The 18309-nt window shown below is 39.4% G+C and overlaps 1 protein-coding gene across 1 annotated transcript in view; it reads right to left on the bottom strand.

Annotated features, from left to right (window-relative positions):
• The window catches only part of luzp2 (leucine zipper protein 2), a 180516-nt gene that overhangs the window by 68708 nt on the left and 93499 nt on the right, over positions 1 to 18309 (bottom strand). The window contains exons 2-5 of the mRNA XM_061064183.1: positions 17952 to 18069; positions 12561 to 12631; positions 8169 to 8250; positions 3212 to 3274 (exon numbers count right to left, since the gene is read on the bottom strand). Coding sequence (XP_060920166.1) covers positions 3212 to 3274; positions 8169 to 8250; positions 12561 to 12631; positions 17952 to 18069 — 334 coding nt within the window. The remainder of the gene's footprint in view (positions 1 to 3211; positions 3275 to 8168; positions 8251 to 12560; positions 12632 to 17951; positions 18070 to 18309) is intronic.

The raw sequence follows: 18309 nt of genomic DNA, 5'->3' as shown, positions 1-18309 counted from the left end.
AAAACTACTGGTGTTATTTTAACTCCCTCCAATTACACTCCTGCTTACTCTAATTCAGGTCAAACCCTTGGTAACACTATTTCCCAGCTCTTTGTTTCGGCGAGACGAGAGCGAACATTGAGGATTGACTTATGGTAATGAGCTTTTCACAAACATCGGAGCAAAGATCATTTCGCTTACCTCATTGTCAGGATCAAGATGTTTAAGAGTAAAGGAATCCGTAATTGTTCATTAAAAATTCAAATCATGGCCTACTTTATGGGTCATTTAGCCTGTTAAACTGATCTCCCCAACATGTGCAGCCTCCTGCTGTGAAAACCACTTGACTGATTAAAGAAGAGTCTCTGAAGCTACCTCTGATTACTCCCTGAAGAGTCAAACATGCAAGTACAAATTTAAACCTCACGTTCACAGACTTTCATTTTTTGTTTAAGAGCTACCTTTTTAAATGCTACTTCTTCATTTTTAAATGTTTATTGTGTGAATTATTTTTTTATCTTATTGCTTTTATGTCTTGTTTTTATTACTTTGGCCATCCATCTGTATTTCATTGTTATTTTATTAAACTCTTGTTGGTGTGTATTAATCTGTAAATTATTTTTTCAAACTACCCTTTGTCAATCACTTTTCTGCACTTTTGTAAATCACTTTGAACTGCAATTGAATTTGTCTAAAAGGTGATATAAAAATAAAGTTTGATTGATTGCCTGAAAACCATGGTGGTATTTTTATTTCCAGATTTGTATTTCTTTATCAATCAATCAATTTGTATTTATATTGCACCAAGTCAGAACAAATGTTACCTCAAGACACTTTCCAAAGAGCAGGTAAAAGACCTTACTCATTGTTACAGTGTCTACAAAGACCCAACATTAATCCATCATGAGCACAAAGCAACATTTAGCAAAGTTACAATCAATGCAATGCGACAGTCTGCTTCAGTCTGCCTGTTGCTGTTTTGGTTTTAGAAAAAGTCCATAAACTCAGTGACTATAGATTCATTGTGCACAAGACCAAAACAAGGATGCAGTCATACTAGTATTCGGATAACTGCATGCTAAATTATATTAATCTTCAAGTAGTATTCAACTTTTTCTGTTAAGAAAAACAGCATATTTAACGCAACACCACAAGTAAACTATTCTGCACTGATATTAAACAATCAATCTCGCAGGAAGAAATCAATCGCAGAGAAGAATCTGATCCATAGCTCATGCATAGCTCTGTATGTACAAGCATTAACACTTAAAAATGAAATTTTATAAAATGACTAATATAAACAAGCCTACATGAGACCAGAGTGCCATGGTCAGGAGTGCAACAGATGCTGAAATAAAGTGATATTAAATGATGTAGTTACCAAACATATGGATTCATATACATGAGGTTGGTCTTTTTTAAGTATTTCTATTAAAGACTGTGCACTGGTTAATAACAGATGAGGAGCACTAGGGAGTACTGAGGCATCCATCTGCAGCGCCTTCATGGTATCAAAAATGAGGAAGTATCTTGGTATCAGAAGAGGAAGCAATCTAGACAATTGTGCACAAGACATTTAAAATAGGCACCCTAATCTTTATTACTACCAAAGCTCTATAAGGTATCTTTAAGTGCATTGCTCTTTGTGGTAAGAAAATATAAAGAAATGGTCATTTGGAACAACTTTGTGACTGATTTGAAAAAACTGTCAAAGATCTTGTTAAAGAAAACATTAAATCTAGAAAAATTGGGATGCCTGCATGCTAAAATGTATGATATTAATGTCCAGGTATAATTTAACTGTTTTGATTTTGATAGAAACCCAAAATGTTAAAACACTAAACAATAAAAGCAAGAAGATTCACCTGATCCTCTTTAACCTATTGATTCTGATCTGCAGTGTTGTGTAATGAATTAACACATATCCTTGTCCTTCAAACACATAGATCAGTAAACTGATGTCATTATGTTTAGCTGGGTTCTTTATTTCACGTGTTCATCCTGCTTCCAGTGCAGAGTTTCATGTGTCAAGTTAATTTGGAACATCTGGCAAAAGTCAATTTTCACACCGCAGCAGAGATCACTGCAGCAAAACGATCGTTTTCTATTTTCTGATCGTCTAACATGACATTGTCATGCACTCATAAAGTCTGTCTGATTTTAAAATTGAAACGGCATTAAAGGAAAAAACAATAATTATTAAGATCTACTCCACTTTGGCCACAAGGTGCTATCATTTTTGCGACACATTACACGATGAAAAAAGGGTTGAAACAAGGTAAAATTTGTAGGTGTTGTAGCATTTCTTGTGAGAATAAAGTCAGTCCATGTGAGTCAGTCTGTCTGCCTCGTTCAGCGACTGGCGCTGAATAAAGGCTCTACCATCACCTCAGTGGAGTGGGCAGCACTGCAGGTGTCCTTTTCATTTGGGCTGCAGAAGTTTCAGTCTGAGATTTTCTTTCTCGTTGTCTTCATGTTACATAGCTGACAGACAGAGGCAACAATGGAAGAATAAAACGTATGAACACCTTTAAAGGCCGCTGTTGCAGATGTAGCTCAAGTATGCTGCACTTAATGGGCCCGTGTTGTTTTGATGTTTGTTTTTTTTTAGTTGGTGTATTTTATTATTTTTTCCGACTCCTACAGATAACAAGCTCAAACTGTACATAATGCGGTGTCACATACTTTCAGTACATCTATAATGGTATTTCTTCAGCACAACTTTTCTTTTTCTCAGCTGTCTGAGGCATCAGCAGTAAATGCCAGATTTTGGTGTCAGCCCCTCAGAATCAAAGAGAGGAAAAAACTTCCTTTTTAGGCAAACTATTCTGCACTGATGTTCAACAATCATGTGGGAAGAAATCTATCACAGAAGAGAAAGAAGAAGAAGAAGAAGAGAAGCGATCCATTTCTGAGTCAACAAAAGCCAAGACAGTCGTGATCACAATCACGATCAAAGGCACACTCCAGTGTTTGCAAAGTGCTCACTAAAATAGATGTATTCCTGCCAGCGTATGTCCACCTTTGATTGAAAGCACCCCTTCAGTTTCTGGAGACTTTCAGGCGGCTTTTGCCAAACAACAAAAATCATGAGATGAGGAAGTGTGTTCCTGATCCTTAGATTGGAGTAAATTCCCCTTTTTTCTTGGCTATACAGTACAGAGAACTTATGACGTGACAAACAATCTTTTTTTCATCCACACCGGCTTTACATGAAACTTTGGTGACTCACCTCTTGTTGTAAATCCTTAATGATTTTGGTCTTTTTCTCCATTTCCACTTTGAGAAATTTGATCTGAGGAAAAAAATGATAAAAAGAAACAAGTTAGAAAGGTAATCATACTAATTGTATAGCTTTATTTAGCATATTCCTCTCAATGGTAAATGGTGAATGATGGTGACTTGAGCTTGTATAGCGCTGTTCTAATCTTCTGACGACTCAAAGCCTTTTACACCGCATGTCACACCTGATGCTATGTACAGTAAACTGGGCTGACGTGGTTAAGTGTCTTGCCCACGGATACATCAACATCTGGCTGCAGGAGCTGGAACCCAAAACCTGCTGGTTGAAAGTCGACTGACTCTACCACTGATCCACAGCCAATGATCCAAATATTTTTGAACAAAGACTGGAGGATGTTCAGCAGTTTGCTTAAACCTGAGGAGCATAGAGTGATGGTGATGACAATAACCAAAACAAACTGTCAGTATCTGGTTTACTGTCCACCAATTCTTAAGGGAAAGTCAGGACATTTTTAAAATTTTGTTGTTAGAGTCATCAAATGGAAAAACATGCTGAAACAGACGATGACTTTACCAGTTTTAAAATACCAACTCAAGTCCCTAACTTGTCGTTGGCATTTCCCAAAAGCCCTGTTTGACAACTGACGGCTTAATTTTTCAAGAACAGCTTGTTACTGTAGTTTATTGCAAACTTCACACAAAATAAATCCACTATGTACTCCTAGAAGATGTAGTATTTTTGAGAACTAGTTTTCAGTCAGAGAATAATCTACTTTTGTTCATTTATTAGATCTGCAACTGCAGATTGATGTATGAGGGATTGACTCTGTAACAGACTTCAGGGCCTACATTCATGGTAATAAAAAAAACATGTCATTCAGTTAAACAGTGCAGCTCATAAATGTGTTATTTGTTCAGCGTATCTGGATGACAATGGAGCTCTTTGGAACAGAAGAAAAGTCTACGATTTGGATACCAACACCACTTGCTAGTATAGATGTATTTGCTATGTTCACATGCTGAATACAAGTCGATTCATTGCCGTTGTCTGACTAAAACTGGACTTTTAAAATGTACTCATGTTAGCCCGTCTGAAATCATACTAAATCCAATGAAGTCCGATTAAAACAACTAGATAAAACGGTTGAGGGTCGATTTTCTCTTGCATGTATACCCCAACCCCAGACTTTGACCTGGAAGTCTACAAGACAAAGGTATGATACGATACCATACCATACGATAGGATATACTTTATAGTCTCATTGGGGAAATTTGTCCTTCACTCATGTATCAACAAGGAGAATGCTAGAGTGAGAACCACGCATTCTTGGACAAATGAGGAGACATGGTTTGTATTGTGTCAGCTGAGGGAGTTAAACTTGTTAAAGTACTTGGATGGAAGACAAATTCAGGATGGAGCTGTTCAATTACTGTGGATATATGTAATAGATCAATCAGAGGAAGGTCCAACAGTTACTAGCTGAAAGGTGGCATAACACCACATAGGGAATCAATGGTATTCTGGGAAAAGGACATTAGTCCAATGAATCTAGCTGTAAACGTACCTTGAACTAACTGTGCATGCAAACATATCATTTGTTGGTTTCTGCATTTGTTGGCAGTATTCAAAATATCACCAGACTCAGCCTGTCAGTTCAATTCCTCTCTCCAGTACCGTACGCTTAAAACAGGCAGGAGCGAATGTTACCAGGAGCAAACAATGTTCCCCCTCACTTTTTTTGTTTCCAATTTCCCCACCCCCCCACCCCCACTTTCTAGCAAAGCCCCCAGAGGAGCGGTAAACTAGACCACTAAGATGAGTCACCTCCCAGAGCAGAGCTTGATAATGTCAGAGTTATGTTTAGTCACTGCCCCCAAAACACAAAGATTCACAGAAAGAAAGAAAGAGCATCCTGGTGCAGCATTTCGTTTTTTTTTCTCATTAACCACAATGAACAAAAGAGAGAAATTAAAGCAGCCTTTTTGCATTAGAGGTTATGTTTCCTTCATGAGTGCAGTGAAGCCAGCGCAAGAAGGCAAAACCACTGTTGGCGTTTGAGTTAGTGTCTTTAATTTAACCGCCATGGGTGGTGTTGGTGTACAATCAAAAGATATATTGAGTCTCCTATCATAAACGAACACTGTTCCTTGTAAACCAACAGCGGCACACGGGCCCCCTTGCTGTAATGAAACCCAGATTTTCACATTAAACTGGCCACCCATCAGGACTTAAAGACTGTTAACTCTGATAAAAAAAAAACCTCTGTCATATATTTCATCTCTGTGGAGTCTGACAAAGTTTAATATAACAAGTGTTCAGAAATGTTCCATCTCAAAGTCTCTGATTGCGGCACATACGATCCTCTGAGGCACTTATTCCTGCGACTTTATTTTTCCACTGTGTGCCTGATTTAATAGACCATATGCTTATCATGTCAGAGTGATATCTTAGTTTATCGCAACCCTTATATCAGGAGCTCAGCATGTCTAACTGGTGCAGGCCTGTTGCTCAAGTTTAACAGCCAGGCAGAGGTTCAAGAAACCAACTGCAGATGGGAAACCTTGGCTGCCACTGGCTACAGTATATATATATATTTATATATAAATATAAAATAATGAATTCTCCCTGTGTGAGAGAAAGCCAGCTCAAGGTTTTCGTCTTTCTGTCTTTTTTTCTCATTCTGAAGGATGTATTTTTGCAAGCTGCGCGTCCTTGAGAGAGGTCATCGAGATAGTAGGGCAACAAAGGGGGGAGATTCATGGGGCTGGTGACCTCAGAGCAGGTATGCACCCCAGGGAACTGTAAACTAAGCCTCACCGGTTGACTCACATACCCAAGCGGGCACGATAACATCAGGGTTTGATGTTGGTGCCTTCAGTCACTGCCACAGGCCCTGGCAATGGTTTAAAAAAACATTCTCCTGCAGCATTTAGGTTTTTAGTTAAAATGAGTAAACACAGGGGCTGAATAGCTGCTTCTATACATTTCCATTTCAGTGTGATGGATGCTTCTATTTTTGTCATTATTTAATGCATTTTAGTGCTCCAGAAATCTGCCAGCTCCAACAGCTCCTGCAATAATGGATTTTGTAATGTAAGAAGAGTGGTGGGTAGGGAAATAAAGCATTGCATGAAGTACTGTTTCACTCTTAAATGGATATTTTTGCCTAATGTGGTCTAAAATGTGTTTCATATATGTTGATGCACTTTAACCATGTCGGGATATTTCCAGCGGTACCAAAGCTTTGAATTGAATTAATTACTGAAAAACTTGTATCTTAGCAGATGTATTTGTTTAATTTCTAAACAAAATATCAAAATATGTTTATTTAAAGCCACATTCACCTAATTAGTCTTAGTAAAAAAAAAACATTTTAGTATTTCAAATGCAAAAAAAAACAGGGGATGCAATGATCGTTAGAAGTCGAGAAATCTGCTGATGAGGCAAGATATATGTTTACCTGTTGAGTATGTTGAAAAGAGATGCCTAAAACTAAATGAGTTGGTTCATCTAATTTCAGGCATGTTTTAATACTTTTGCCATAGACTATAATAAGTATGACCTTTTATTTTACTTCTGTATCATGCTGTTGTTTGTTCTCTGGACCTCGAGTCTGTCATAAAGTTTGATGGATTGATTGATGTCCATGTATCGTCTCTGTGAGGATGCGCTGGCTTTGAACTAAATGCTACGGCAGCAATTATATTCCTTCTCTGAGACAGAAAATTTGTGTGCAATAAAATACATGATATGTGAAACTTCCTCTTGTGCAGAATGAGTAAATGTACAGTCAAACCTTCATGCAGAATGGTAAATATACTGTAGGCCCGATCTCATTGCCCACTTATTGACATACTTTACCTCTTTTTGTTTCTGCACATAGAATCTGCTAAAAAAAGAGATGAGTCTTCCGTGTCTCAATGGTGATTCTCTCTGGGGCTTTTCCGACACACAGATTTCCTTCTGAATTGTATGTGGACACGAGGAAACTGAAGCGGCTACCGTATTTCAATGTTATGCTAAACGTGTGTCGCATTTGCATGCTGCAGGGGTGTTCTTTTTAATCTTGAACTCGGCAGGGTTGATGAATACCATTTAACAAAACATGAATGTAAAACACAAACCATAAAACCATGCGACTGGGATTTGCTAATGGTCTAACGAAAATGGCAAAATGTCACTTGAAATGTTGCTGTACTATTGTTTATTTCTTTCCAGCCGGTTTATACACTGGTGTATAGCGAACCTTACATCAGTGCATGAAATCAACATAAAGAAAAATCTGTCACTTTTCTGATGAGAAATGCAGCAATAACTATGTGACTATAAATACATTAAATACATCAAGTGTGTCAAAATAGAAATAATGAATATTAAAACAGCTTTGAATGGCATATTTAATGGAAAATAAGATGGGGGGAAAAAAGAGTGTCACAGTATTAGTAAAAGTTATATGCTCCAAGCATGTTGGAAAAAAAAACACCTCATCAGCCTTGGCTATGGAAAAGGGAGCAAGGCTGATTTTTTATGATTAAATTTTTTGAAATTGTATTACCAAGTGTTTGATTGAATTTGCAAGACAGTGTGTAAGATACCTGCTTGAATTGAATCAGAAGCAAAGTGCCAAGTGATTGAGGATCATGAATAGATACAAATTCAGATACTTTAGCTGGAGAGCCAGGGCTAGATGGAGGGCTAGATAAGTACATGCGCTTAGGTTATAACGCCTTAGTCCAATCTCATTAACTTTTGCGTGGGTGGGTGCGAGTAGAGGGACACAAAGCTTCTCTCGCTATTGCTGAGATTTTGAATTAAGTGTTGATGCGTGTAGGCGAGAGAGCGGGCTGCTGTGTAATGAGCGTGAATCACTGAGGGGCCTGTGTGACAGGTGACGGAGCGGGTTAGCCAAGGCCGGATGTTGATGGTCAGGTCGGCTCTGTCTTACCGTGGCCTGCTGCTTCTCCGCTCTCTCATTTGCCTCATCCAGCTGCTTCTGCAAGGCTGCCTGGAGGGTCTTCATCTCTTCTCTGTCAAGTGAGAGGGAGGTGAGAAACACTTGGTTAGCACATCCTCCTCACACTCTCACAGGCCTCCACTGCTCTGTCACAGAATGACTTTCTTAAATGTAACACTGTTGAGAGAAATTTTGCACAGAAAGTGATCTGCTTTGAGCAATTTTTACACATTCACTCTTAGGTTAACTTCTGTTGAAAGAAAAATAAACAGAAAGCTATTCTATTGGATTAAATCAAGCTCATGCCGTTTTGTTGGCAAATGTTTTGAGACTCAAAGGGTAAGCTGCATGAAAAGATATTAAGAGTAAAAGTGGATGTAATCACACAGATTTTGTATTATTCTGAAAGGCAGTTTGTAAAAAAGAAATGCTGAATAAACGTTGTGATTTTATATTGGGGGATTTTCCAGAACAAATGAAGGAAATTTCATTAGTTCTTTAAATATCAGAATTGTATGTCACTTTTCCGTCATATGCAAATGCCACCCTTTCCTTTCCATATCGGCTTCCTCTACATATGCACACAGACAGAGGCTCAGCTGCAGCGTTTTTATGTGGAACTGCTCCTTCAAGTCCCATATTTCTTCATTTAGTTTCCCACCACTATCTGACTGTGTTGTCCCGACCACCGCGCGACGCCCAGCCACCATCATCGGACTGTCTTGTCCCCACAACCACCGCCGTCCTCATTCATGCACGGCCTGCTCCGACCTCCACCTCAGCTGCAAGGAAGTGTGGAAAACAGGAATTCGCGAGGAATACAAAGGAGAAATCTTGCCTGCATATTATCCAATATGCTCTTTTGTAAAGCGTCTCGAGATAACACTTGTTATGAATTGTAGCTATACAAACAATGATTGATTGATTGATGACATTGAAACTGTGGTAAAATTTATTCTTCTGCTGGTGATGTCAACAAGTACCACCAGATGTGCAAGATGCTAAATTTATATGTGGGACTTACTGTTCAGGAAGGCAGAGTGGCCAAAGCATTAGGCATGACGCCCTTATGCCAATATTCACAAGGTGAGGTGTTTGTACAGTATTCCCAGCTTAAATGCTAGCTAAGTGTCCCTTCTAGTTACATTGAACAGAGTTTTGTCACATTTCCCCCTGCAGGGCTTCTTTGGGTTCATCTTTTAATCTTTTATGTTGCCCTGTTTAATTCAAAGGATGAGCTGCAGCTAACATTTCATACAAATGGCTGGTTTCTCACAACATAATGCATAGTTTAACAAACACACCAAGACAAATACATCCCAAATGGAAAACTGGACGAGATTTGAGGTCAATAACATAATTTATGAAGAAAATATAGTGTGTAAAAATTAATTGTGTTGCATTATGTAGGAGCCTATAAGAATTTGTAACGCTCCACACATATTTTATGAATGCTGTATGAAGACTGGTTCTGCATTCATTACATAAATGTGAATGCATTAGAGTGCAATTGGTATTTCAGTATCGTTTGATGCTCCTGTGCAGAGATAACAGCAATGCACACTGAATTATGAATCAAGTGGGCAAGTGATGTGGGTCAGTGGATTCAAAAAAGCTTGTCGAAATCACCTCACACAGCAGCCCAGTTAAATTTAAGGTAACAGTCTATTTACTGTTTCCAAGCCTGGCTGTAAGTTTAAGAGTACGTGACGCGGCTGTAGTCGGGCAGCGGTCTTTGAAGGGAATACAGCAACCCTCGATGTCTGTGTGGAAAGGATCTCACTGCTCAACAGCCAGATACTCTTACATTTCATATGCCAATGGTCTTGTCTCTTGGCATAAGTTCAGCCTAGCACACATTTTTCTCCACGGCGACCAGGCAACCACCCTTGCTTTGGCATTTCATTGATATTCCTATCGCCTGCATCCAAGACTTGGAAACATTTTGCATAAACAAGATCAACACTGGCCAAACTGACAGAAAAGGGCAGAGTAGAAATAAGAGATTGTCATTCCAAGAAGCACAGGGTTGTGATTATTTGACAAGTGAGCACAAATAGGCTGACAGCATTTCAATCTTTCCTGAATTAATTGTTACTATTTTTAAATTCTTAAAAAATAGCATTTTTTTACTGTCTGCTCATGGTGTGTTTCGCCTTATTTTTGTTGCATTACAGTTTGTAGCAATATTATTTTCCAGAAAGCAATCAAACCCCTGTTAAGAGTTGTCAAAAATAAATGACTTGCAATGAATCACCTGTCTGAATGGCCCGTGATGCAGTCAGCCGGTAATCAGACTTGACAGACATGGAACTCCAAAGATGGATTAATAACACTTTGGAAAAACAGCACCCCACAAATGCTAGCTAGGCAACATGGAGGCGAGCATCTGCAGCTTTATGGTGTTTTAGCTTGATGACATGTGAGAGCTGCCATGGGCGGTGGTGATGGGCTATTGATTGGCTATTGGGATACAGCGCACAGGAGGGCAGGACTTCAATCTGGCTGACATTTTCAGAGAGCATGAAGGCCACAAATGACTCCTAATCATTAAAAGTCTCGTTACACACAACATTAATCAGACAACCCTAACAGGTAAAGCACTCTAGGTAAACACTTTTACAGATCGCTTCGCGAGAAGATGAAGTGCCTGATGTTTGAGGGGATTTTTCATAGAAATGAGGAAGGGCCATTCTTTTTGGATATACAAGAAGGTTTTATGATTGGATTATGAATTACCCAGCTGCTTTTGTGTATACTGCCTTTTTATTAGTAGACTGGGCAACCCCTTAGAACAACCAGCATCAATAATAGTGAGTGAACCATTATTTCAAAGTGTTGAAAGCAGATTTTTTCAATTAGCGTCTTATAAGAAAACACTGTTCTATCCCTAGGTACAACACATTATGAATGATATGACATGGGATCGCTCATCTCACCGACTTGAACTGGGCTTGAGTCCATTGCAAAAAGGTGATGTCACTATTTTCTGTTTACCAATCAGTATTTACCCCCGAGTGAATGTGATGACAGTTGTGGAGTTGTTTCTTTTTGCCAGACAACTGTCAATTAAATATCGTCAGACCTTGGAATTTGAAACTTGGGACATTTTGTCGTTTTCCTTTTTTATGTTTAGAAATGTGTTGTGTTTTGAAATTGCCCAACCCTGCTTGAGAGGGTTACAGCAATTTATTGTCACATTATTTCCATTCTTTAGTTGTAATCAGTAACATGGCCAAAGAATGCATGAAAACACTGGTCAAGGGTTGTGAATAATTCCTTAATTCCATAATTCCAGAGAGCCTTTAAGAATAGTGTTAGATTAGGGATACTCGACATGAAAACATTTAGAAAAGGTTCCCTAAAGGTCGTTGGATTGTACTGACATATGTTATATTGAGAATGTAATGTAATTGATGTCCTGGTATAAGGTTCTTTATAAAGTATTTGCATCCAATACAATGATTGGAAAAGGTCGACTTGGGAGCACTGTTGTTTTTCCCCGAGTCTGAACCATGCCATGACCTCCTTTGACATCCCGTATGTAGGAGCTGTGCTATTTTATTGTCTTGTTTCTATGTCTTGGTGCGAGGCCAAACGCCCTTAGGAGACAAATAAAGTTAAAGAGAAAGATCGCGCGTGCGCGCACACACACGCACACACACGCACGCACACACACACACACACACACACACACACACACACACACACACACACACACACACACACACACACACACACACACACACACACACACACACACACACACACACACACACACACACACACACACACACAGTCCCAACCACTCCGATTTACTGAGACTTTGACAGAAATAACCCTCCTTGGTAACGTTATAATCCAAGGTAAATCTTACCTTCGCTTGGTTCTTGTAGAAATGCACCTCGGAATACATCTACTCTGTAATTCTTACATAAGAAAGCTTTTAACTCTGACTTTTGTTTTAGCCATGAACCAGCTATTTTCTTGTACCTTTGTTCATCATTGGTACAGCTGACTCAAGTTGGAGAGTTTCATGGCTGTATGAGTAGTACAAAAAAAAAACTCCATCTCTGAGTCATGTAACATTGTCTGATTGAAAGTAAGACTTAGTGCCTAAAAAAGCTCCTTACTTTTTTCCACTCTATAGAGATTATTTAAGATTCAAATCAAAGTGTTCTCAGGTTTGAATATGAATTAACATAATGTAACGTTACATTAGACTTCATTAGAGGTGAAGCTGAGGATGCTTTGGATTTGATTTATTCATCAGCCATAACTGATGGTTATTATAAATCCCTGACCTGCATTAAGATGACATTTATAGGCAGCATGATACTGTAGGTGACTTGTGACAAAGTCATTCATGTTGCCTCACTTTACCTCTGTTTGTGGCTGAGCTCCAGAATCCTCTGCACATCCTTCTTGGCCACTGAGTCATCGTTTTTCAGCGACTGAAAGAGAAACAGTAGACACACGGTCATGCAATATGCAAAAGTTTGTCTTTCCAGGAAAACAAACTCCAAAATAAGAACTATTTCAAAGAGCCAACAACAGACCGGGGGAGGTAAACATACTGCATACACTCGCTTTGAACTGTACATGTTTCCAAATATATCCAGGTTTTTTTCCAAGGTTGCTAGTTCCTTGAAGGAAAAAGGTAAAAAGCTTCTGTAACTATGCCAGTCATTGGAGAATACTGTAAAGCAACGTCAAAGCACTATAGTGTAATGAAGTGAAAATTATCAAATAATGAAGGAGGTGTAAAATGTTGTTGATGCCTGAAAACATCTCATAGCCCATAACAATCTGAAACCATAACGAGGGTACAGGCAGACGAGCAAACCGGGTTCAGATGGCGCCTCAGCACCTGCCTGATGGGTAATTATAGATTAGTGAAGTCTCTGATCGCCCAACAAGCCCTCCAAGATATTTTTTATTTGTTATGAGCTGAACAGTAATTTCCAGACTTCTAAGAAAAACGTGGACTCAAAGGGAGTGATAGCTTCTCTTTAAATTATGCTTGAAGGAGGTAATTAACACTGCATTTCCATAAACCCCGTTTCCTCCTGTCGCAGAGGAGATGTTTCTCCCCCTCCCTCTCCAGTCCCACGCTTCACTTCATGTACATTTAGAATATTGAACGGAGCCAGCAACTGCTCTTGACAATAGAGAATATATAGTCCCTTCAGATAAACTCATATTATGTGAAAATTGTTCAGTTAAAAATACAAAAAAGAAACCCAGCTTAAATAAGCTCCTTTGTTCTCTCTCTTGCGATATCCTCTTGAATTCAATGATTTGTACCATTAATCATAAAGTCCCCCTGCACCCCTGTCAACAAAACAGGGTGAAAAAAGCTCACTCCACACATTTTAACAAGCCTTTTATTGCCATCTGAGAGCAGGCTTATGAAAAAGTTTACAGTTTGGATTAATTTTCAGTTTGAGTTTTGGATTTCAGAAATCCCTAAACACACACTTTGGCCATTTTCCAAAGCAGACCCTGGATGTAAAGTTAACAAGCCCACAGTGAGCTGTGGTTTTCCCGTTTAGTGTCATGAAATTCAAATCATCGTTAAAGCATGCTTGAAATATTCAGTATCATCCATCACCCCGCTCAGCAGAAATTCTTTCATGGTTGGACATTTTTTAAGCCTTTGTTTTGTACTCGTCTTAGTACGTTTAATTAAGAGCAAAGTTCCTTGAGAGCCTGTTTTTCTCTGATCGAGTTCTTGCTCTTCTAAAGAAGTCCATTGAGGGTAATAAAAAATTGCTTTTCCACAAATCCAAAAAACAGAACGTGCTTATTTACTGTTTTAAGTAGACTTTAGACAAACTTGAGATATTTTTGGTGATTTCTCTCCACTCTTTCATAATTACTTGGCACCATAAACAACCCAATTCACCAAACGTGCTCTTTGGTAACACTGGGTGAAATGCAGCTAGGAGGCTTTTGTAGTTATGGAGCTGAGCGTAACTTCAAGCAGGAAAACTGGTTATATTCTCTCACACTTTTATTACATTTCTTCATTCAACTTAGTCACTCCCTCTCACTTCCACCATCTCCCTGATGGTGATCAGCTGATTTTGGGCCTTGACTCTTTAAGTAATAATCCTACCTGATTCTTCCACAACCTCGCTCAACCAATCATCCTGCCACGGTCAAATTTTAAAATCTGTTCTCTCTCTTCCACAGTCAGTTTGTCATTTCAGTGCAATTGCTGCGGCCCTCCTCCCCCCTCCATTCCAGCTCAGCAGAGCTCAGATACAGCCTCAGAAACCCACTCCTCATCATATCCTGCATTCTCACAACACTACCACCAGTGTCTAGGCTCCAAAGGGGGGTATCCTATCCTGCTGTCGGCTTCATTACCCCTCCGAGTACATGAAGTGTCATGATGGAGTCGAATCCCCAAAGACTTTTCACATTTATTTCCTAAATGTTAAATAAATAGTTGTTCATTCTTAATTAAGTCTCTCCTGATTGAAATAATAATATCTCCAAGTGAATATGGCGATCCCATAGCATTCCTACATTTTTATGCCAAATAAAAATGAAGACATTTTTTTCTGAATCACATTGTTTGTTGACATAAAGACGTACTTCATGAGATCGCTGACAAGCTACTGGACTCTAAAGGACTCGTCCAAAATCCTTTCTATGTGAAAAATTCCCCCAGGTGATATGACAACAACAATGAATATATCCATCAAAACAGCTCCTTTTTACTTGTGTGCACATGTCACATAATGTTACTTCTCAAAGTACAATCCAATTTTTTGCTAAAGCCCAAAGAAAGGTGCTGGGCAAGAGCAGCCCTATTATTGCACTTGCTTCAAGAGATCTCACCCTAGAGCTGCTGCCAAGACAAATCCCCCATCATACAAAGTGTCATTATTAGGGTCCATGACCTCCACCTGTGGGCAACTCATTAAAACTATAAACACTTGCTCCATCAAATCTTTCCAGAAATACTTAATGCCTCCCCTGTTGACTTGATTCTCTTTGTAAAGTTGAGCATTTTTATGTAGATGATGTTTCCCCCCCTGAAGAATAGATTAATTCAACAGCAACACTTTTCCAAATCTGAACCAACCTCTGGCCTGCCTGCCCAGTGTGCTGGCTCAGGGCCCGGGGCCAAGATAGATGCCAGCCTAGCTCGCCTGGAGTGAATAGACATCAAAGTGTGCCCAAGGGAGGATGATAGCCAGACTACATGAGCTGTTTCCAGACACATGGGTCATCTCCACCAAGCATGCAGAAATGCAGGGAAAAGTCTGCAGAACAGTTTTCTGATTATTGATTTCATGACAATTCAATTGGCTGGAAGAAAGTTGCCCAAAGCATTAAACATCAACACCCTGCAAAGAGGGAAAAAATCACTCTAACTGCAGCTTTGGGTGCAATGCACAGAAATTGCACCCGAGGGCCGAATGTGGAAGAAGGAAACATGTTTTGCAAGATCATTGTTGCACAAACTAACCCATCCTGAAATTCTAAATGGTTAAAACATCTGAATGTATAATTAGGTTTCTGCTTATTTCTTGTACATGCCAAGAGCTGTAATGAAGCTAACCCAAACTGAGTGGTGAGAAGTGATGTGCAGTATCTGGCACAGAGATAATTGTATTTTGAGAACTGCTTGCAGAATTTTAATATCTACAGTATAATAAGGTACTTAACTTGATAAAATGTCCAGGACTGGTGTTTTGGGGAACTAAGAGATTCCTCCCTTTGCAGTAGGGTTAACACTCCTCATTATCGTCCAGCTAAATTTGTTCTTATGAACCTATTTCTATTCTTTATGCTAAAATCCCCTTCTTGCTGTAGGAGCTGCTTTAAGGCCAAATTTAGCAAGGGGAGAAAGAGGGGTTGTGCTTCACAAAAACTATTTCTAACATATACATGTCATATGAGCTGCAGGTTTTTTCACATTTTGGTCTGAAAAGAGATATTCTGTTGTTACATAAAAAAAAAAGAATTGTGTGAATGCAGTAACGTGTGAAGTTCAAATCCCTCTTGAATATATAAAGAGTGAGGGCTTGATAAACAATGTTTATTTTAACACTCTGGGGGTAGTAGGAGTAGGGTTGATAGCCTACACAAACAAGTAAGGGCAAATGAGTAGTTGAAAAGGCATTTCTAAATAATATGTGTTCGATAGTGATCCTAGGAGTAAAATACTGAGGCTTAAGCAGGAGTGTTGTTTGCATTTATAAGTTTAAATGTGATGAAATATTAAAATAATCAATTGTTGGGCTTATATTTTAATATTTGACATTTTAACTCTTTTGCAGATGATGTTGTTTTATTGGCTTCTTCAGACAGGGACCTCAAGCAGCTGAGTACACATCGGGTGGGATGCGGGTCAGCACCTCCAAGGCCATGGTTCTCTGCCAGGAAACGGTAGATTGCTCCCTCTGGGTGGGGAATGTGTCTTCGCCTCAAGTGAAGAGGTTTAAGTATCTCTGGGTCTTGTTCACAAGTGAGGGTGAAATGAACCATGAGATCGACCATCGTGGTGAAGAGGGAACTGAGTCTGAAGGGAAAGCTTTCCATTTACCGGTTAATCTTTGTTCCAACCCTCACCTATGGTCATGAGCTGTGGGTTGAAACTGAAAGAATAAGATCGCAGATACAAGTGGCCAAGATGAGTTCCCTCCAGAGCTCAGAGTAGAACCGCTATACCTTTTCATCTAAAGGACCCAGTTGAGGTGGTTCGGGCATCTGATTAGGATGCCTCCTGTGCGCCTCCCTTTGAAAGTTTTTGGGGCACGCTGAAATGCAAGGAGACCCTGGAGTACCCAGAGTGTTGGAGGGATTATATATAAGATCTGGCCTGGGAATGCCTCGAAATCCCCCAGGAGGAATTGGAAAACGTTGCTGGGGAGAGGGAAGTCTGGGCTGACTTTTTTAGCCTGCATGCCACCGTGACCCGACCTTGGATAAGCAGAAGTAAACGTATGGAGGGCTGGATCTATGGATGGCTGGATGGCATTTTAAAGTCTTATTTCTGCTTAGCAATGTTCTTAATGCTTAGTTTTTTAAACTATATTAATCACTTAGTTGTCCCATGTATGAATGGTGCTCTATACATAAACTTGAATTGCTTGTGTAGCATGAAAGTGTGCCCTATTAATGCTAACCCCTTGGTTTCAGAAATCACAAGTGTACCGAACATTGTGTCATTGATTAAACTTGCACCAAAGACACAGTCTGGGAAGTTCATGGTCTACATTTGGTGGGGACATTGCAATTGTTTTGGTGAGTATAATCTACGTTGTGTTATGAGCGCCTGAGCTTTGAAAATAAAACTCAAGTTGTACTAACCTGTAGTTTCCTTCCTGCAGTATTAATCTTTTAAGATGAAGACTTTGAGGCCCTGTCAATCGTTCCCATTTTATCTTTCATTTCCTTCCTCTCGAAAGCTCAGTGTTAGTACTTGCTAGAAAGAGTTTTTTCACTACTAATTGATCTGCTTTCCCATCTGTGCATTGCTTATTCAGCAGCTTAATTTCCAGTAACATATCACATACAAAAAAATGGGTGGGCTAGCCAAATAAAAAGAAACATTTACACGTTAATATTTAATAACAGTTGGTTGTTGTACAGCAGATTGATTAAAAAAATAAGCAGAAAGAGTCATGAGTTTCCTGGTAATTACACTGATGAAAATGAAGGCTGGAAGATTACCCATAGCCAAGAACCCATGTCCTACTAAGCCTTCTGGCATTGCAGTATCTTTCAAAAGGAAACAGTAAGCAGTCCAACCTGAAGGTTGCCTTTTATGCTGTCCAACTCCTTTGAAGTCTTGGAGAGCTGGTGCAGGATGCTGCTTCGTTCACTGAAGACTTCCTTTAGCTTCTTCTCCAGCCCATCGTAGCTTTGTCTGTAGAGAGAAAGAGGAAGAGAACATTCCCTATTAAACATCTGCCACCGGCTGAGAGAATTCGTTCTTTATTGGCACCCTTGGGAGAAAAGGTGTTTTAAACTGGATTAAAAGCTCCATCGTTACAGCTAAAGGGTAAAGCAATAGGGGAGAAAACTAATATCTACTCAGCACAGTCCCAGGAAGAATAAAGGAGAGGGAAAAAAACGTCCCTTCCTTTCAATCAGCCAATTTAGCGAG

Source organism: Labrus mixtus, chromosome 1 (genome assembly GCF_963584025.1).
Source record: "Labrus mixtus chromosome 1, fLabMix1.1, whole genome shotgun sequence".
Lineage (NCBI taxonomy): Eukaryota > Metazoa > Chordata > Actinopteri > Labriformes > Labridae > Labrus > Labrus mixtus.
Note: the sequence above shows the minus strand (reverse complement) of the source record. Positions and strands in the feature narration are given on the sequence as shown.